The sequence below is a fragment of the Pituophis catenifer genome, unplaced genomic scaffold, assembly GCF_029215685.1.
Source record: "Pituophis catenifer annectens isolate HBS135680 unplaced genomic scaffold, rPitCat1.0.hap2 SCAF_8, whole genome shotgun sequence".
Taxonomy (NCBI): Eukaryota; Metazoa; Chordata; class Lepidosauria; order Squamata; family Colubridae; genus Pituophis; species Pituophis catenifer.
This window is the reverse complement of record NW_027256888.1, coordinates 57,630,216-57,651,850: the sequence shown is the minus strand read 5'-3', so window position 1 is coordinate 57,651,850 and position 21,635 is coordinate 57,630,216. Positions and strand designations below refer to the sequence as shown.

At 37.5% G+C, this 21,635-nt stretch overlaps 1 protein-coding gene across 4 annotated transcripts in view; it reads right to left on the bottom strand.

The window, feature by feature from the left end:
* Nucleotides 1-15,094: 15,094 nt before the first annotated feature.
* The window catches only part of CAMK2D (calcium/calmodulin dependent protein kinase II delta), a 151,562-nt gene continuing 145,021 nt past the window's right edge, over nucleotides 15,095-21,635 (bottom strand). For 3 of the 4 annotated variants that reach the window (XM_070948854.1, XM_070948855.1, XM_070948856.1), the window contains 3 exons: nucleotides 19,571-19,646; nucleotides 18,187-18,281; nucleotides 16,789-17,024 (listed from right to left, as the gene is read on the bottom strand). In XM_070948854.1, the coding sequence (XP_070804955.1) occupies nucleotides 16,789-17,024; nucleotides 18,187-18,281; nucleotides 19,571-19,646 (407 nt within the window). Of the gene's footprint in view, nucleotides 15,553-16,788; nucleotides 17,025-18,186; nucleotides 18,282-19,570; nucleotides 19,647-21,635 lie in introns of those variants that run through there. The other variant, XM_070948852.1, reaches the window with a different exon arrangement.

Here is a 21,635-nt window from a genome sequence, read left to right as displayed (position 1 = left end):
AGCGATGGTGGCGGGTAGTTCGAAGAACCGGTAGCAAAAATCCCTATGCCCCCTCCCCCTGAGCCACATGATCATCAGAGGCTTTTTTGTACTTTTAAAAGCATTTTTTCTACAACCTCTTTGGCCAAAAAAAATGCTTTTAAAAGCCTCGGACGATCCCAGCTGAGTTGCCTGATCGTCCGAGGCTTTTAAAAGCATTTTTTTCTACAATCTCTTCAGCCGAAGAAGTTGTAGAAAAAATGCTTTTAAAAGTAAAAAAAAAAAAAAAGTTGGCCACGCCCACACAGTCACATTAACCCCCCCCAATCCACACCCACAGAACCGGTAGTAATTTTACATTTCATCACTGCCCCAAATGCAAGACCTGCTTTTTTTCACATCAAGGGAGTGTTGATCCATTGGTTGCAACAGGAATTGGTTTACTGGCTTGTTGGCCAAGCTTAACATCATGGGTTGAGAGGGAGTCTGGCCCAAACTCACCCAGCCAGCTTTTAGTCTCTAGCCTGATTCCCTTAGCACTAGACCAAACTAGCTTTCTGCCTTTTATTATTTACATTTTTATTTTATTATTTGTGTTATAAGGCTGCCCATGATAAAAACATCTCTTGGCAGCTTACAATAAAAAATAGAAATAAAACAGTATTACCACCAAACAGTACTACCAAACTTTGCCCCATTCTAGCTACATGTTTTCTTGGCTCAATCACGCCATCCAGGCTGGAAATAGAACTTCAGAATTTTGGGGTGCTATAGTCAAAATGTATAAGATTGGAGGATGTAGCAATTGAAGAATTAATTTCTATGGGTTTTGCTGCATGGATTGAGTTGAGAAAAACATTTGAACATTTGCAGCTCGGATATTGTAACCCCGATTTATATTAAGTTGTTAGGCAATGTTAGCTAGAGGACTAAGCCACCAAATTCATATATAAACAGATTGCATAGATTATTGTAATTAAACAAATACAGTTTGATACCATTGATAACAAAGATGAAAGGCAACACAGGAAAAACGTGCCCTGATGCAGGCTTCTTAAGCAGGTCTATGACAATTCACCATGGCCAACTCACCGTAGCCAACTTGCCACAGGAGAAGAGTTACACTAATGTGAAAGAAATGGTAGAATAGAATCATTAATGAAAGGATGAAAAAGTAGGAACAAAATGAAATGTGAGTGACAAAAATTAAAATAATTAAAATGAATTGTTAAATTATCCAGTAATGAGTTATCCCACAGTGTGGCAAATTGACAGCAGCGAGTTAGCCATGGCGAGTTGTCTCATTTTGTTCTTAGGCACAAGAGAGGAATCACAGAAGAATTCCGGAAACTCTTCAACATTCCCTGATGGAATGCAAACTCGGAACATGGAATGCAAGAATGAAAACTATGGTCCACAGAAAAACATGAAAAAAATTGGAGGGATATTAAATATGAGATGAAGTTTTAATCCTGTTATGTTATATGCAAGAAATAGTGGTTAAATTATTAAAGTGGTATATAAAATGTACAGTAGATAACATACCATACTATCAAAGGGATCTCCAATTTACTGGAATGGTGGGCACATTTGGAAATTTGGAAGATGATGTATTTCCCCCAAAGACTGTTGGTGGGACCTGTCCATTCATGAATTGTTGCCATGCAGCAGATAGGTAGCTGCACAGCAGCTATTTGCCAAATGCTGCCTCTCTCACATTTCAGCAATCCAGCAGAACCTTCTCGTTATTATATCTTTGTCCTTTTTGAGCAGGTGGGCTCCCAAAGGTAGGCATTCATTATTTTAATTCTCTACGAAGCTCATGAAAGCCATTTAGGGCCAGGGGGAATAATAGAAACTTAAATAAATTGTTGTAGGCTGGCAATTTGTTTTGCTTTCCATACAAGTTTCCTATTAGGTTTAGGTTGATGACACCAAAGAAGCCTCTGTGAATCATTGCACCCTTTGCCATCAGTACTGCAGGAAAAGCCAGATTGCAGGAAAAGTTAGACACCTGGTTTTTCCCCACAGCCTCATCATTCCATTATAGACCCAGTGCTCAGCCCATATCACATCTCTCAAACTCATACTAACTTGAACTGTACTGATCAATTTGGGGGGACAATTGGCCTTTGCACTAATTTCTGGGACAAGGGCTCATAGGACACCCCTTTTGGTAAAATTGGTGGTGATTCTGTTTTCCCAAATTTTACTATTTAGAATGGTTTTACGGAACCCGTCTCCCCCATGTTTCCCCCATGGAACAAAACATAATTTTTAAAATATAATTGACTAATCAACTATATAATTAAGAATCTTTCCTTTTATCACATGAAACCTTAAAAAATAGAGATTTCTGGGAGTTGCGTCAAAGATTTTCAGCAATCAATTCATTTCTACATTACGGTATTCTACACAAATGATAAATTCAATATTTTTTGTGGATGAAAGTTGTCAAAAGCTGTATCATTTCTTCTCTTCATTTCTTCTTTCTTTCTGAGGAAAACCTTCCTGCAGTTTACATGTTTAAAATGTACTCCTTGCAGCAGGGGCAGGGGTGAAATCCAACAGGTTCTGAAATTTTGAGTAGTTCAGAGAACCGTCAAATACCACCTCTGGCTGGCCCTAGAGTGGGGTCGGAATGGAGATTTTGCAATATACTTCCCCCAGAAGTGGGAGGGAGTAGGGATTTTGCAGTATCCTTCCCCTGCCACGCCCACCAAGCCATGCCCACAGAACCGGTAGTAACAAAAATTGGATTTCACTACTAAGGAGGGGTGTCAAACTCAAGGCCCATGGGCTGGATCCAGCTGGCAGGATGCTTAGATCTGGCCCACAGGGCCACCCTGGAAACAGCGAAGGACTGACCCATGGTGCCTCTGCCAGTGAAAATGGAGCTTGCGAGGGCCATGCACAGCCCTCCCGAGCTCTGTTTTTGGTTGCGACGGCCGTGTGGGGTGTCCCCAACACAAGTGATGTCAAGCTGGCCATGCCTACCCCAGCCACACCCCTGAGGTCAAACATAACTCTGATGCAGCCCTCAATGAAATCGAGTTTGACACCCCTGTCTTACAGTCAAATGCAGTCTGTGCAAATGAAAATACTGTGGTGCCACAGGAGGGCAGTAGATAGTAATTTTCCAGCAATTGCCAATATGTAATCTTGGGAGACAGACTTTTGGGAAAGGATTGGCTGAATTTTGTGCACACTAGCTAATTCTCAGGGACCTGTTCAGATAGATTTATTTCAAATAACACTTTAAATTGCCCTGTTTTTAACAGAATATTATGTGATGGCTAGGATTAGATGAATAAAATGAAAATCAATTAGTATTCGCCCAAGTACTAAATTTAATCTGCTACTTTACATTACCTATCTATTGCCTTAATGTCTCCATTTTGAAACAGTTTGTTCAGCATGCCTTTAATATTTTAGAATTTTTCCTCTTTGTTTTTCCTCCTAATTATTTATTTATGTCCAACTGTAAATGTTAGATTTTTGTCCTTTGACCAAGTGACATGAGTATACATAACACGAAATGAAAAAGTTACATATTTCTCTAGAATTATTTATATTCAAGTACAAATATATGCGGGCAGATTTAATGTTATAATAGCTATCATTAGTTAAGTAAGATGTATTTTGTTGGATATATAACCTTTTACAACCTCCAGTCTCCTGTTCCCTCCCTCCTCCCTCCCTCCCTCCCCCCTCTCTCTTTTATTGTAGGGCTTATAAGAACTCTGTCAATCAATAGTAACCATACCCCCTACAATCATTTTTGAACGGAAAATTTAATTCATTCAGTATGATTCCAGCTCTCATTCTTCCATCATCTCTGTTTCAATAATCTAGAACAGGGATGTCAAACAATCGAGGCCGCATCAGGGTTGAGTTTGACCTTGGGGGCTGTGGTGGGCATGGCCAGGGTGGGCGTGGTCAGCTTGATGTCACTCTTATCGGGGGCACCTGTGGTGGCTCAAGTGCTCTGCCAGTGAAAACGGGCTCCCGAGCTCCGTTTTTAGCTGCAATGGCCTCCTGCAACCCTCTGCCAGAAAAAACGGAGCCCTCCCAAGCTCCTTTTTTCCTGGCAGAGGCCCTGCAGGCCGGTCCTTCACTGTTTCCAGGGTAGCCCCACAGGCCAGATCTAAGCACCCCATGGGCCAGATCCAGCCCCCAAGGTCAAACACTCCTGATTTACCACTTACTTTCTAAAAGCCAATTGCAATCTCATTCCACAGTTTCACTGACAAAATGCATTCAGTATGGTTCAAATTGCAAACCACGTTCTTATTTTGTTAGAAAAGCAAAACCAATACAATATTTTCTCTTTCCATCCATAACATTTCCCTCATGTAGATAAAAGATTAAAAATTGCTTATACCAGTATATAATGGTAGAGGAGTTTGGCGGGGGGGGGGGGGGCTGTATTTTGAAACAGGTAAGATTCTGCTCGTGTAACTTTATAATAAAGTGGAATTAATTCATCTGCTTATATTTCCTGTCTGGTCTACCTTGTAAAGCTGGCACAATGTGCATATTGGCATATTTGAAATCCACATGGGGAAGAGTGTTATGAATAATCTAGAATGCTGTCTTGTATCTTTGGCAAGATTTTCTACTACCATAACCATCAATTCCTCTCCTGCACGAGCTGCACTGGCTGCCGGTTGTTCTTCGGTTCCACTTCAAGGTGCTGGTTCTAACCTATAAAGCCCTATATGGCATGGGCCCGGGGTAGTTGCAGGACCAGCTCCTACCAGCCTCCCATCGCCCTGTGCAGTCACATAGGGCTGCCCTCCTCCGAGTACCATCGGCCAGACAATGTCGGCGTTTTCAGTGGCCTCACCAACCCTCTGGAATGAGTTACCCATCAGGCTCTGGACGGCCCCTGACCTCCGCACTTTCCGCACCGACCTGAAGACATGGCTGTTTCAGCAATTTCCCTGATCTGCTACGAGATTTTATTCTGTTTGGGGTTTTATATTGGCTGTTTTTAGGATTTTTATTGTTATATGTTTTTAATTCTGTGTGCCACCCCGAGTCCTACGGGAGAAGGGCAGCATATAAATTTAATAAAAATAAAATAAATAAATAAATTCCAATTATAGGGCTTTCCTAGATTTCATGCAGAGCTCTTTTCCACTTCTTGCTTTTCAGCCAAATCCTTTAGTTGAAAATAATGAAACAATGACCACTGAATTATTATCCTTCTCAAAAAGCTTTAGTCTGTTGAAATTCAATTGTCTTATAATTTAAGAGAGAGTTTCTATAAAATGGTGTGCCATTGGTATTTGGTACCAGAGAATTTATCTAAGACAGCAGTCCCCACCTTTCTGGATCCACGGACCGGGAACGGTGGCAGCAGTGATTGGCGGTGTGGGGAGAGGGATGAGGTGGTTTTGCACGTGCAACCTAGATATCACATGTGCAAATGAAGCTTTGCGTGCTTGCCCGCCACTTCCATGGTCCAGTTCCCAGCAGGCCATGTTCTAAGATATATAGATACTTCTATCTGTGTTTGGAAATGTAAAAAGCATGAAGGGACATTTTACCATACATGGTGGAGTTGCAAAAAGTGAAAAATATTGGACACATATGTATAAGATGATGCAGAGAATTTTGAAAACTTTCAGTTGAAACCAGAACTATTTTTCCTAGAACTTATGAACCTTGATTCATTTTATGGAAAATTGGTTTTAGGTATCATAACTGCAACAAATATATTATCTGCACAAAGATGGAAACTATAAAAATACTCACAATAGAGGAGTGGATTGTGATCATGGCAGAACTTGCTGAAATGGCCAAATTGATTTTTTTACTATTTTTTACAAAGAATGGAATCCCTTTATGGATTTTTTCCTGAAAATGAACAAAAATGAACTGATGATTTTGGGTTTACTGATTGAAAGGGGTTGTTTATCGGCAGAAGAGATGATGATATGACTATGTTATATAACGTATCATATAATTATGATATGATATGTTATTTGGAGGGCTGAAATAATTATGTTTCTAACAAGAAAATTGAAAATAATTTCTTAGATATTTTTTCCCCTGCTCTTGTCTTGACTTTTACTGGGTTTTTTAAACTTATATTTTAACATTTAATAAGTTTTATTTTTTCTAATTATTTGTGTTTCAGTTGTTTTTAATCTTGTACATTTTTTCTCAGTGAAAATTGTGTTAAAAAAAATACAACAAAAACTGTGGTCCAGAGGTTTACAGACAATGGGAGCTAAAAATGCAATTTGCCTTTGGAGTGTAACTCCTATACAACACCTACATAACAGAAGTGGTATTCAGCAGGTTCTGACAGGTTCTGGAGAATCGGTAGCGGAAATTTTGAGTAGTTTGGAGAACCGGCAAATACCACCTCTGGCTGGCCTCTGAGTGGGGTGGGAATGGAGATTTTGCAATATCCGTCCCCCAGGAGTGGGGAGGGAATGGGGATTTTGCAGTATCCTTCCCCAGGGGTGGGGTGGGGATGGAGATTTTGCAATATCCTTCCCCTGCCACACCGATCAAGCCACACCATGCCCACCAAGCCACACCCACAGAACCGCTAGTAAAAAATTTTGAATTCCACCACTGCTACATAAGATGGGTTGCCAGGACCAGAAGCTTTGTTGATTATTGAAAGATGAGTTTCCCATGTCTTAATTTTCATTTATTATTTATAAGTTTAGGTAAAGTTTTTTAATGCAAGTAAACTCCTGGCCCCTAGACAAAAAGCAAAGAATCAAGAAATACATTTTTTGTAGTCAAGGAAACATGAACAGTATTGTGATGCTTTAAATGTTAGGTAGCTGAAGTTGGGAATATCTGAGTTAAATCCACTTAAAAGTCATAATGTTAAAATAATGATAAATTAAGGTGTATGGCTTTTTAAAAAGGGTATCCAAGGAGCTATCTTACCCAATGGCATTAGAATAAAAATGCCCTTACTCATGCCAGTGGGAGAGTCTTTCTATGGACCCTGTCTGCTAAAGAATTCCAATAGACAGGAACTATTCTGTTGTGCCCCCATCCCTGTGAAACACCCAGCATCGGAGGTGAGAACTGCTCTTACCCTTTTGGCCTTATTAAAAGTTGGTATAAAAACTTGGTTTTGTTGGCTGGCTTGGCATTCTGAGGTGGGCACTCACTTTGTCAGTATAAGGCCACCTTATCCCCATGCTGTTTATCTATCAGTCCTGCAGGTTTTTTAAAAAATAGCTTTTATTATTTTAATAGCTTTTTTATTTATCTTTTTATAATCTGTAAACTGCCCAGAGTCACCTTATAGGGGTTATGGGAAGCATAAAACAATCAACATAATCTTTTTCTTGTTTCCTTCTATTCTTTTTTCTCTTTCTCTCTTTTATTAGAAGTAAAACCAAGTAGTAATTTAGTGATGTTTCACAATGTTATACAATGGCATTTGGGCATGCTGCATGAAATCCGTGTATGTTATAGTATTATATTTTTCTTATTTTGGCATTACTTTAACCATTGGCTTTAAAAGACCTTGACTGCTGAAGGAAATTTTTCTGATGTGTTTTCTGATCAGAATAAAAAAGCAGCAGCATATTATGCAGAGATTGAATGCAGGAGGAATATCTGGATTTATATAGTCACAGATGTGCAATGAGCAAATATATACAATAAATTGAAAAAAAATATATACATACACACAAATGGGTTTTAAAGCCAGTTTAGAGACTCAATTGCTCGGTTCCTAACATATTTTTTCATTTTTGTGGTCATAGAGACCTGAATATGAAATTCTGATCTCAGGCATTATAATAGTGTAGTCATAAAAACTAAGCATCAGACCTCATGATTTAATTAGAAATGGAGTAAGACGCTTTGGCGAAGGCTGTTTGGTTCGTATAAGAACATATAATTCATTATATGAACCTTTAATTTGCAACTTCATCCGTATCATTAAATGAGATCACTGAGTGAAACCTAAAGCCATTTTTTGGAATTAAGAGGATTGACTGCTACAATTATAAATGGCATTTATGTGCTAAAACAATGTTAACAGCAGCACATTTGTCTTGTGAAAGCCATCAACCCCAAATAAATGGGCTCGCTCGAAATAACAGTCATTTGGCAGCATACCTGACAGGTTTTAGAAATCAAACTCATCATTCCCAAAAACGGCTTTTTGTGCCAGCAGAAATGATTATATTTAGGCTGCTCTTTCTGGAGAATCTCTTATTCTGTGCAAGAAGAGCTGGTCCACATATTAAATTTTCTTCTTTATATTCAGCACAGTTAGACCATCCCAAACTATTTGACACAGAATGTGAAATAATTCATCTGTCTCAACTACATCGGAACTTTAAAATCTGTCAGCAAGAAAGAAGAGGCTGGAACAATTTTTGCGTTGTTCAATGACTTCTCCGATTCTTTTACTGTTTGGGAAGAAAAAAAAATAACAGGGAAATTGCCAATATGTAGTTTAAACTTACATCACTGGTATTTCTGATTTTGCGCCAGGCTTTTTGACTCCTAGCAACCAGACAGATAATTTTTCTTCTGAAACAATCCATCTCTCACCTATTCGTTCATGTCTCCCCAAGACTGAGTCCGTCCACCTTGCTGATCATCCCCTCCCCTTTCGTTCTACCTTTCCCAGCATTAGAGCCTTTTCCAGAGAGTTGTGTCTTGCATAATTTGTCTGAAGTAGGACAATTTGAACCTGGTATAGGGTTGGTATAGGGCCATGATGGCGAACCTATGGCACGCAAGTCAGAGGTGGCACGCAGCGCTCTCTGATGGCACATGAGCCATTGCCCCAGTTCAGCTGTTGCGCATGCCTGCACTTCCCGCTGACCAGCTGATCTTTGGGTCTCTGCTGTGCATGTGGTGGGGCACATGCAGGGGCCCATGTGCATGCATGGGAGCAAGGCACGTGAGGGGGCCAAATGCCCATGTGCGGAGGAACACGTGGATGGGTCCACGTGCGCATATGTGGGGGGGGCGCATGTGCGGGGGCAGCGTGCACATTGGATTTTGGGGGGTCGGGCGCACTTTGGGCACTCGGTCCAGAAAAGGTTAGCCATCACTGGTATAGGATTTCCTGCCCAACAAGAGGTTGGACTAGACGACCTCCAAGGTCCCTTCCAACTCTGTTATTCTGTTCATTTGCATGTCAAGGAAGAACTCTGGCTTGATTTATTCACTGATTCATCGGTTTGTTTTCAAAAGTATTAATATGCTTTCTCTCCTGCTACTGTAAGGTCCAACTTTCATAGTGTGTCACAGGAATACCATGGCTTGCATGATCCTGATCTCTGTAGAGTCAGACATGTCATGGCATTTGAATTTTTTTTTTTTCAATCATGGCTGCTCTACCGAGCCCCAGTCTGGGGCATATTTCTTGACCGCTTGGTTCCTTTACTATTGATAGTTGATTTTAAATGGAAGAAACTACCCATCATTTCAATATTGTTATTGTCGATCCTAAGAGTAGTTGTACCAATTGTTTTTCATTTTAGGGTTGTTGTTTTTACCATAGCCTTTGACTTTTTAGTACTAGGGCTTGCAGTTCCTTTGCAGCATTATTTACATAAGCCCCAGTTCTTCCTTTTCTGAGAAAGAACTATGGCTTTTCATAATAAACTAGAAAATAAAACAGGGGATGCAATTGATCTTGGCAGACCTGTAAAAGTTAAACATTTGGATGGAAAATATTAGGAAATCTGTGTGTAGCCTAGAATGGAAAATTAAATATTTTATAAGATGGCAGTGGAAAATAATTTTTTATATTGTTGCCAAGAAATCAACAATCACCAGATGTCTAGCTTGATTTGAGGGAGAGTTTATCTATTTCCTACAGTGGGTGCTCATTACAAGTGAGAACATTTCAGAAATTCATCAGCTAAGAATGAGATGCACAACACAACACAAACACATATTTTGCAAATGGAATTGGTAGATCCTGTTTTCTTGCTGTTGCTTCTCTCCAATATGGTACAGAAATACTGGAAAGAGCAAATGCTGTTGGTAAGTGTCCAAATGAGCCTCAAACTTTATATTTTAAAAAAAAATACTTCAAGGAGGGTTCAGACATTAAACTAACAGTAAAAGCAGCACATAACAAAAAGAAACATTCTTTTTTTTTTTACATTTATATCTTGCCTCTTCTCTGACAATTGATAGGATACATGAAGAGCCTTGTATAATGTTATCACCAAACAATAATCTAGGATGGGGTGTAAAACTCGATTTCATTGAGGGCTGCATCAGGGTTGCCTTTGACCTCAGAAGGCCGGGGTGGGTGTGGCCAGGATGGGCATGGCCTGCTCAAAGTCACTCGTGTTGGGGATGCCTGTGGTGGCCCGAGCGCTCCCCCAGCGAAAACAGGCTCCTGAGCTCAGTTTCCTACTGAGATGGCCTCCTGCAACCCTCTGCAAGGGAAAACGTAGTTCTGTTTTTACTGGCAGAGCCACCATGGGCCGGTCCTTCGCTGTTGCTAAGGTGGCCCTGTGGGCCCAATCTAAGCACTCTGTGGGCCGGATTCTGCCTGCGGGCCTTGAGTTTGACATCCCTGATCCAGCAAGATGTTTGTGCTGCAATGAGAGACTGCCCCAGAATGTCCACTGACTGAAGCAGTCAAATGGAAATTTGAATATCTTCCTGAACCACATTCAAACCATTACACATATAAGAAGAAATAATATGCAGTTTTATTTTTTAAAAAAACCATGAAATACTGAGAAATTTTTATATTGAGTTTTTCCTTTCACGGTTGGCCTTTTTAAATAATCCTCTTTTGACAAGTTACTTTGGTTGCCCAACTGAAATCAAAATTAAGCCTATAGAAATGAATAAGTAGAGACAGTAGGTTGTTTTATCATATTTATTGCTTTTGTTTGGGATTACATGACTCCTTGTGCTCGAGGATCTATGTTCATATCCTTAGCATTGTTGTTTTATTGTCTATCAGAGAAGGGCAAAAAATAGCAGGACAATCAGGAAGGAAGCATCGATTATATCCAGAAAGCAGAAGCTGACACTCTCCCAACATTACTTTTGGCAGAATGAGTAGTGTCCTAGACAGGAGAGATTCTGAAAGAATATCCTTTTAAAGTTCCAAGCAAGACTAAGCCATAAAACATTTGTTTCTACTGATTAAATTTTGAGTGTATGCCAGGGTATCTTTTTTTAAATCACATCAACGGAATCATACTTAAATAAGAATAAATGGTGAACCATACTCTTTCTTCATCAGCCTGTGGTGTGAGATAGGATAATTTATATTCATTTATTCTACGTATTTCCCCTGAAGAGATGTGGAATTGAAACATAGAAAAAAAGTTTTCTTCAATATTACATGATTCAACTTCTGAAGACAACCAGGAATTAAACAAAACCCTGAATATCATCATCATTTTCTTTTGGCGCTTGGAGTTTTTACCTTCCAGTTGCTAGACAATACCATTTTTTAATCACATCTTTATTAGTTTGATAAATAACTCAAGGTGACAAACATACATAATACTCCTTTATCCTCCTATTCTTCTCAAAACAATCCTGTGAGATGAGTTGGGTAAAGACAGAGTCACCTAACTAGCTTCCATGTTTAAGGTGAGACTAGAACTCATGGTCTCCCAGTATCTAGCCTGGTGCCTTAACCACGGACAAGACCAAAAATGGGTCTGACATGCTTAGAACATATTTATCTGGCCAAAGGAAAATTGAATGTAAATTTGTAGTGGAAAATATGACATTGACCATTTAAGCATAAGCAATTCTGCATTGATTCTCTCCTCAAAACTGATCCTTTTTGTAAATTATTTTTCCCACACTTGTGTCAGCCATAAACTGAATGCAACCCATTACAAGTACTTGTTTTGATATGAAGTGTTTGCAGAAATTCTCCATAAATTCTGAAAAGAAAACAATGTATTATTCATTTGGCAAGCTACAAGAATCAAATAAAGGAGCCAATTGGCTGCCAGGAAAGGAGTGAAAACAAAATGAAAAACAGATGGATTCATTAATATTAATTTATGAATGCTGAGTGTGAAAGTAAAATAATTTTGCCATTGCTGTTAATAAAAACAGGGGTGTTGTGGTAAATGATCTTATAGATGATGTATGCCAGCATGTAGGATCATGGTCATTTCCACTTGGAGAAAAATCCAAAGATCAGACTACATGTATTGTATCCAGCCAAATTCAGCCTACCATTTATACCATGGGCATTTGATAGTATTTTGATGGATGAATAGCAATAGTGGATGAACTTTTTAATTGTGATGGATATAAATCAAATCAACCAATCTATATAGGAGGCATAGGGCATACTCTGGAAAAACTGAATGGCCTCTTTGGCAAGGACCTATTTTTTTTTAAAGCACAATGGTTTTTGTTTTTAATTTTATTTGTTAGATCATTTAAGTCTTCATGGCTAAGGATGAACTCAAACCTGAGCCAGTTCACCACTAGAACCACACTGAACCACTATACTGGTTCTGAAAACTGAAAACTAGAATAAGTTAACCAGAAACGTTATCCATCTTTTCTAAGCAAACCACGTTTCCCCCCATATACCAGCTATTCCTATATAAATATAAAATTAAAGTAGCAAATATAATTAATAGGTAAATTAAAACAAGTCATGTGACAAAATTAAATCTCCTTTTTTTAAAAAAAAAAATAGCACATCATCTTCAATTAAAATATCAGTGAAACTTGGCTTTCATGAGCTTTTGGTATGGAAATACCTGTCTTGGAGTAGCTGTCTTGAAACCTATTCAGCCAAGCTTTGAATAGGTCACTGCATTCACAGATATTTTTGCAGCACTGAAAAATGCCCTACATTGTTTATATTATACAAAATTAACCCCAATAGAAGTCACTAATAAAGTGTGCAGAATAATTAGTATAGAGCAACAAAAAAAACACATTTTAGGCTTATAGTGCTCTGACACCAACTCTTGGAACACCTACTAGAAGATAGGCTATTAGATGGCAGTACATTATAATAACACCACTAATAGCAATTGTTTGAAATAAACAAGGTTTTTTAAAAACAAGAATAATCTATGACAGGGGTGTCAAACTCGCGACTCATGGGCTGGATGCATCACTCGCTGGCCACGCCCACACCTGTTTAGTAAAGGGGAAAAAAGTCACGATATGCCACATGACGCCGCGAGTTTGACACCCCTGATTTATGACATGGATTCTTTATCCACAAACTGGAGTACTACCACAGATACTTTTGTAAAATAACACAATGGTGTGCAAAATATTTCTGGAATGGATAGAAGAGTGTAGGAACATTTCTGGGAAGAGAGAATATCCTGTTTTAAACTCAAAACAACTATTATTTCAATGTAAAATATTTTGAATTCAAATCACCTTGCCTAGCCCCAATACATTCAATCCTTTATGATAATGGTCATTTCGCTAGTAAATAATAGGTAACGAATGATGAAGCCTGCAATCTCAAAGGAAAACAATGAAGCATCAAATGTCAGCATAAATCACAAATTTATTAATTCTTAAATATATCTGTCAGTTCTTTACCATTATGGCAGGAGATATATATATATATCTATATATCTATATCAATATATCAATATATAGATACACACACACATATATGTACATATATATGTATATACACATATATATGTGTACACAGAGAGAGACATATATATGTATAAACACACAAATACCTATACACTGTCTCATAGTAAACTGCAGTGTATTAAAATGGCAAAAATTAGATGTATAATTCAGGTGGAGTGCTGAGAACTAACTCACATTGTATTTCTCACATCTTAGTGTGGAAGACAGACGATCTAGAATAATGTGGCATCACCGCATGCTATGGTAAAAGGGTAAAAAAATTATATGTCATATTTCCATAACATAAAAATATACTAATGCCACCTAAATCTGCTTCACAAAAGAAGAAATTTATTAATAAAAATTATGCATGAGGCCATTATCTTTTCACAGATCCCACTAGCAGATTAATATGGCTTGAGACATTTACTGATGATTGTTCTAAATACTTCTGTGGGTTGAAAGTATGTAATAACTATCACCAGAAAAGCTTAATTTTTTCTAACATAATGTTTACAACATCGAGGTATAAAGAATAAGATCCACTTTTGATTAATAATTAGTATAGAGAAATGAAAGTTATACAAATTGGGACTATTTTTTTCTCTGTCTTTAAAAATTTTTCAAGCTGTTATAAGTTGTAAATTTTTACTTACCAAAAAGAATATTAATCAAAATATCATGCGCTATACAGTGTTACAGAAAATTGATTGCCCTACTTAATGAAACAAAAATACTTTAACAAGAAAGAAAAGTATTAATACATTTTTTTTAAAAAAACTGAAATAGAAGGAGCAGTACTTTTGGAAATATGTTATATTTATACAAGAAAAGCAAACAAACATTATCCAAATAATGTGTTTTAACTGCTTGTTTTGCAGGTATATATGCAGTAATTGACATTCGAGGGACATTTGACATGTAGGAAAATGAAGAAATTAATAAATCTATAATTACTGTTTTATTTCATACTTTCAAGGCTGTCAACGAGCCATGAAAAATGGATAAATTACTGTTAAATTTGACAACATTATTAGAAAACAGGTGTTTCCTGGTAATAAATTGATATAAAGAAAATTTAGACTTCTCCTGATACTAAGCTTTTAAGATCTAATTGTTCTAAATTGCTACATTATCTTATTAGAATATCAGTTAAAAAATCCTCTACATCTTGCTTTAATAAATGTACTGTACATCCAAAAAATGATTAAAAAAAGTTTTATTGTACCCATAAGCTATATCATCAGAAGCTACATTGAATCTGTTCACTGTTTGGCTTCTGAAAGCTAGAAATGCTATATATTTTCTTCCTGAAAATGATGCTAAATAAGCAATTAGAAAAGGAAGAAAAAACTATTTGCCGTTACATTTGCTGAACAAATGACCGCAGTGACAATTATTCTTGTTGAAGTCAAATCTGCAAATTTTATCCTTTTTTTTTCCAGTTATACATAGTGAATCACAGCAAAGGCAACTTCCCAAGACCTCAAACCTATAGAAATGCTTTGATCTAAGTCACTATGTCTGCCATACATCCTACATTAAAGATGCTGATAGTAGGAAATTCATTAATCCTCCTATAACACAAGGATTAGGCAACAACCTTTAAAAACAAATGACAGAAAAGAATAAAAATTAAACAAAGTTAATTATTTTTAACCTTTGTTTTTATAGGGTGCACATGCAGATGATATTTGTATTTTTGCTGGAGATGTATAATCTGAATATACTCTCACATTTCAATTTTTCCCTTTACCCTTTATTCTTGTACCTCTCCTTCCATCTGCCATGAAACATTTCCTTCAATGAAGGGTAAACAAAAGCTATCAATGGAATATACAACAAAATGATGCAATCATAAACATATCACTTGAAGAAACTTCACAGCTTCATGCACTCGGAGAACATGCATGAAGAGGGCCAAAGGATGGCCCGGGGGAGCCAACCAAGTGCGGAGTGCGTGGACACAACGTGGGTGGCACTGACATTTAGCTAAAAGACAACAAGAAAAGAGAAAGAGAGAGAAAGGGGGGGGGGGGGAAGAGGGAATTAATTATTAATTCATTAATTATTTTGTGCTAAATCCTGGGAGTAATTTTCAAATAAATTTAATTTTTATTGTTCATTAAAAAAAACCCAACAAATCAAATGCCAAATCTATTTTCTCCTTCAAATACTGATATTGAATATAAATATTTATATTCAAATAATTATATTATTTTTTAAAAAAATTAGGGGAGACTAATTTAAGATTGTACAAGAGAATAATTTTTTGCATCTTGCCATTAATAATTATTGAGTAATAATCTATATCATATTCAGACAACCAATTCAATTTTATTAATATTGCTGTTGTGATTTCTGAATCAACATTATAGTAAACCCACCACTTCCTGACTACGATAAGAAATTAGAAACATGTGAACTGAGGTTAGGTCCTTCCTGAACATTATTTAGCAAGCCAGGAATGAATCGGAAGATTATTCAGCATAACGTTGTACTCTAATTAAAACAACCTAAGCTCAGATAATAAAATTGTTGCATAGTTTTGAAAAATCGTTGCATAGTTTTGAACCTAATCAGCTTAAATCTCAACTGATCTTTGCAAAGATTTTTCCTCTATTTCTGGTACTTTCTGGCAAGACTTACTTGGATATTTGGTTTGAAGGGTTATGTTATAGTATGCTTAGTAATTTTCTAAAAATAGTCCAAAGCTATGAAACAGATGGAGGTCACAGATTTTTGTTCATTTTGTTGACACAATAAGTAATAATTTGTAGTTATTTCCACAGCCAAATTAATATCAGAACATTCATCTGTTACAGCCTAGTCAACTCAGTTCTGTTCTTGAATCTGTGACTATTTGCTGAAGCAAATTCTAAGAAACAATCTGTTATCTTTACCAAAGCTAATTTGATAAATATAAGAAAGATACAAAGTGGAAATTACTCTTGCAATCTTTTCTGCTTGGCTACATCCAATATGCCCCTAATTCTGTTAATTCCCACTGAGTCAGTGTGACTTATTTTATACAAAACGACACTGCATTCCTGCTATGGAAGTAAACCTGATTTTATTACAATCTATTTATTTCAATTCTTTAATGCGGTGAGCTGCTCAAGGCAGAGCCCTAGTGAAAAATAATATGCAAATCACTGGTGATGCAAATATGGGGCTTTATTTATTTGACAGTAGAAAAGCTGCAATGAGGGGACATGAATCCATTACTCACTTGATAGGTACTGTTGGTGATCCTGAACGGTGAAAGTGAACATTTTGCCATTTTCCATCACGGCGGTGCCAAACCCTTGTCTCTTCTGACTGCATCGTTTTGGGCATTCCACTTCCATCCATATATTGTGTCAGTCGGATATATGCAATGCAGGCAGCATCATCCCCTACCAGATGGACATGGGGATTCAGGATAATGGTGTGGACTGGCTTGTTGTTGCTTTTCGACAAAGCTGTGGAAGGAAAGACATATGATGTCTAAACCCTTAATGCACAAAACAGTTGCACTCCAGATCAGTGGTGAAATCCATTTTTTTTTTACTACCGGTTCTGTGGGCGTGGCTTGGTGGGAATGATGTTGCTTGGTGGGCGTGGTAGGGGAAGGATACTGCAAAATCCCCATTCCCACCCCACTCTTGGGCCAGCCAGAGGTGGTATTTGCCGGTTCTCCGAACTACTCAAAATTTATGCTACCGGTTCTCCATAACCTGTCAGAACCTGCTGTATTTCACCCCAACTCCAGATCATCAGGCCTCTTTTAGAATCAAATAAATAGTAATTCTGAAAAGCCACTGATAAACTCATCTAACATTCTATGGATTGTGTTCACAGAGTATATGCACCAATGAATATATCACACAGCAATGTTTGTTTATTGGGACAGGAGATCTTAATTACATAGGGAGGTAGTTAAAAACATTAATTCTTGACCAAATTAGGTGAGGATCAAAATTGGATCTGTGACATTTTAAAATATTTTCTACCTGTTGCAGCCTAAAACATTTCTCATGTGCCCTGAACAGTATTGCTGCTGTGAAATATGCCATTACTACAACAAATCATAAATGCTTCAACTGAACGAGTCTGCAGTTCCTGCCATCTTATTTATTTTTTTGTTTTCCTCCTTTAGAGAGATCGGTATAGACTTAAAACTTATCAAAAAACAAAGTCCAAATTTATTTCCTAGGATACTTACATATAGTAACTGATAGCAAATAGGTTTCAACTTTAGGGCTCTAAAATTCCAAACATCTGATGATCACTATTCTGAAATTGGGTTTCTCCCCCCCCCCCAAACCCCTGTAGATATAGCAGTCTGAAGGAGCAAAGAGAACAATAAAAACTGTTTTTTGGTTTGGTTTCATTGACAAGATCATAGGTCAGTGATGGTGAACCTTTTCAACACTCTGTACCAAAAAGGTCATGCAGAAACATTGCGTGTGTGTGCTCGTCGGGGCCACGCTCAGGAAAAACTGAACTTCCGGATTCTAGCACGCCTGTGCCCCAAACAATCAGCTGGCCGGCAAGATGCGCAGGCCGGTTTTCAGCACTGCTGCTGTAGCAATAATCTAAAAGGTTTGGCTCAAAAGTCATAAACATCAGGTAACAGCATACCATTTTCAAAGTAAAACCGGTGGAAATCCATCCCTTCTACAAGATTTCCCAAAGCTTCAGGCTCAAATGAGGTAAGGCCAGGATCGCAGATTTTCCTACAGAGCAAAGGAAAAATAAATCTCCTATACACATTATGTGACAAAAATGAAAAGCCATCATGTACATGCTGAATCTGGTAAGCCTACATTTCATAAGTAGTCTGCAGACACCTTACATAGTCTCCTGATCTCCGCTCCTTCCGTCGGGACTTGAAGACTTGGCTTTTCAAACAAATAGGCTGAGACTGATTCTGGGCTTTATTATTTACTACTAATTAATTATTTGGATTAAATTATGATTTTATTGTACTTGTTTCTTAACTTGTGTTCGCTGCCCTGAGTCCTTCGGGAGAATGGCGGCATATAAATACATGTAATTAACAAACAAACAAACAAACAAACAAACAAACAAATAAATAGTCTCAGTTCCTGAAATCCTGAATTTCTTGTGATCCCCTTGGAGAACCACAGCTTTAAGGCACTAGCTTTTCCTTGAAACAGAGCTGTCCTTGTATCTTTCCTACTCCTGTCTATCATTAACACACAACTGATGTCATAGTTGAAGCCAGCTCTGAGGTAGCTGTTCTTAGCTGGGATTGCCTTCAGGTGGCCCGTCCATCTCCCACTAATGCAGGGGTGTCAAACTGGCAGCCCACACGCTAGATGCATCACACACAGGCCTTATTGTCCACCCCAGCTCCGTGAAGGGGGAAAGAAACTTCACGATATGTCATGTGATGGCAACATGATGCCGCGAGTTTGACACCCGTGCACTAATGCATGCATTTCTGCAACATGAAACACTAAGGAGGCTACTAGATGAAACTGTTCCAAGAACGTTCTATTGCACCTTTGACCCACCTCTCTCTTTTCTCCCTAATTTTTGAGGATATAAATAAGCTGAGATAAACATTGCACAGATCACACGTCACTGTCTAGAGTACGTTTAGGAACTGTATTAAACATATGAAAATCTTTATGCTGAATACCATCTAACAATTTTGGTTGTGTGGTTTCTTACCAATCTGTGGCAGAAAATATATGGAAACTTCAAACAGTTAAAAGTAAGAATTATTTAACTTCTCTTCCCTGAAAGCAGAAAAAGCCAATCTCTGTCCACAAGTGTGATACAAACTTAAATTATGATTTGATTTATCATTACCCTCAATACTTGCTGACCACAAAAGGGTTCCCTATCTCCAATATGACAATTTTTTTCTTCTCAATACGATCAAGAGAACTGCAACCACATCTTGGTTACAATAACCAGTTGCTGAAAATATAGTCTAATATTATACTGATATCCCACTAAGAAAAAGCAGAACAGGGAGCAGAAAGCAACTTACGTGTAGGCTTCAAAATCCCCATTATTGATAGCTTCTATCAGCTGCTCAGTAACCTTGATGATCTCTTGTTTACGAGCTGGAGACAAGAAAGAAACATGTACAATGACAAGATTAAATATAAAATGAAAGCCAATGGAACAAAAGACTGTATGAATAACAGTCTCAATCATGGAGTTGTTTCTGTTTGAATTATGATTGTCATGCATTCAGACAGCCTGAGTGGTGCAGTGGCCTAGAGATGGAGCTCTCGCCTCATAATCAGGAGGCTGTGAGTTCGATCCTAGGTAGAGGCAGTTATTTCTCTCTCTGGGCACAATGAAAATATATCTGCTGAATATAACGTTGGTGACAGGAAGGGCATCTGGCCAGTAAACACTCAGCTCCATTTAGTTGCCCAAACTCCACTCTGCAAGGGATTATGAGGTCATTAAAAGATGATGATGATGACACATTCAGACAGCCTCTGCAGTCTCCTCATCCTTTGCTCTTAATACAGCCAAAAGTTGAGTTGCATCCAATTTTGTGCAATGGACTGACCTCTATACATATTTTTGTACAGACAAATTGGAAGCACGGATCAGAAGCAAGAGTTGGAAAGCTATGGCTTATCCATTTTTTTTTTTTTTTTTGCCTTCAGTGAATTTTGCAGCTTCAGAACCATTCAAAGGGGATGTAAAAGTGTGGACATAATATGAATAATCCTTTGATGAGTTCCACACGTTTGACAGAATATCCTTCTGATACTTCCTGCAGGTTATTTGTTTTTATTCTCTTTGTAATTTCAAGAGTGGGTTAAGTGGCATTTTTTGAAACTGTCCTTAATTTCACATCACATGAACAGGTTTAACCATAGTTTAAACTATGATTTAAACTGATGTTTGTCTATCTATCAATTACATAAAAACACAAAATAGAGCAAGATTGAATACTTTGTCAAACCTTAATCTTTACTCTCTTCCATGGGATCCTTTAATTGAAGCAATCATTTGCATTTTTAAATTTAAATAGGAATAATGTTAGATCATAATCATTCATATGTAAACTGAGCGCAGTAACATTAGTTATGACTGCTGATAGCACACAAACAGCATCTTACCCAGAGTAGGAGAAAGTACTATTATTTCCCTTTGCAATTTCTAAGAAGGACTGCTCTACAGAGTGAGTTTTCTCACTCCCAAGAGAAGGTACATTTTCCTCAACTGTAATCAGATACCTTCCATTCCTCCTTAGTTTTCAGATGACTTTGTCCCCTAAATCCTGCAAAACTGTTCAGGAAGAAAATGCAAGCAGGCAGGCAAACTTATAACTCTCATTCAATATATTTTAAAGCAAGACAAGGAGGACAGAATCAATGTTTTGAGCAAGGCACTTTGCTCTGTCAAGAAAGATGTACGCTATATATATATAGAGAGAGATATAATAAATATATGTATATAGATATATAAATATGCAAGCTCTCTAACATGGAGAACAACAACCAACAGAATCTCAGAAAAGGAGGAGTAAAACAATGTGTCTAGTACTATCAAACAATGAAAATTCATTCATAGAGTAAAATAGAGTAAAAAAACAAGATACATTTGTTATTGCTGAAATTACTTGCTCAAAAGATCCTGTGGGGAAGAGATTTTGGAAATCTAGGAGAGGAAGCAAATGTATTGAATACACTCTCCTCATTATAAGTAGTTATTTATGAAAAAACAATGAAAGAGGTATAGAAATAAGTAACAAAAATAAAACTTTGGATACCTTGCTTTGCAAGTTTGTGAGCTCAGAGTGGTTTACACAAAATATGCAAAATAAAATCATATGAATCCACAGAATAAACACATTTCCACAGAATAAAATGTAACATTTTTTATTTTTAATATTTCTATCCTGCAGTAATCAAACAACATTCCCCACCATCCAGCCAAAGCTGAAGAAGCTTCTTAGATGAGAAGCAAAACATCTTAAAAGAAAAACAAGAAAGACAAGTTGCCTATTGAAAAAGCACCAATGGGATAAACAAGGAACAGAAAGTGTAATGTTTGGAGTCTGGACCAGTGTGCATGTTAAAAGCCAA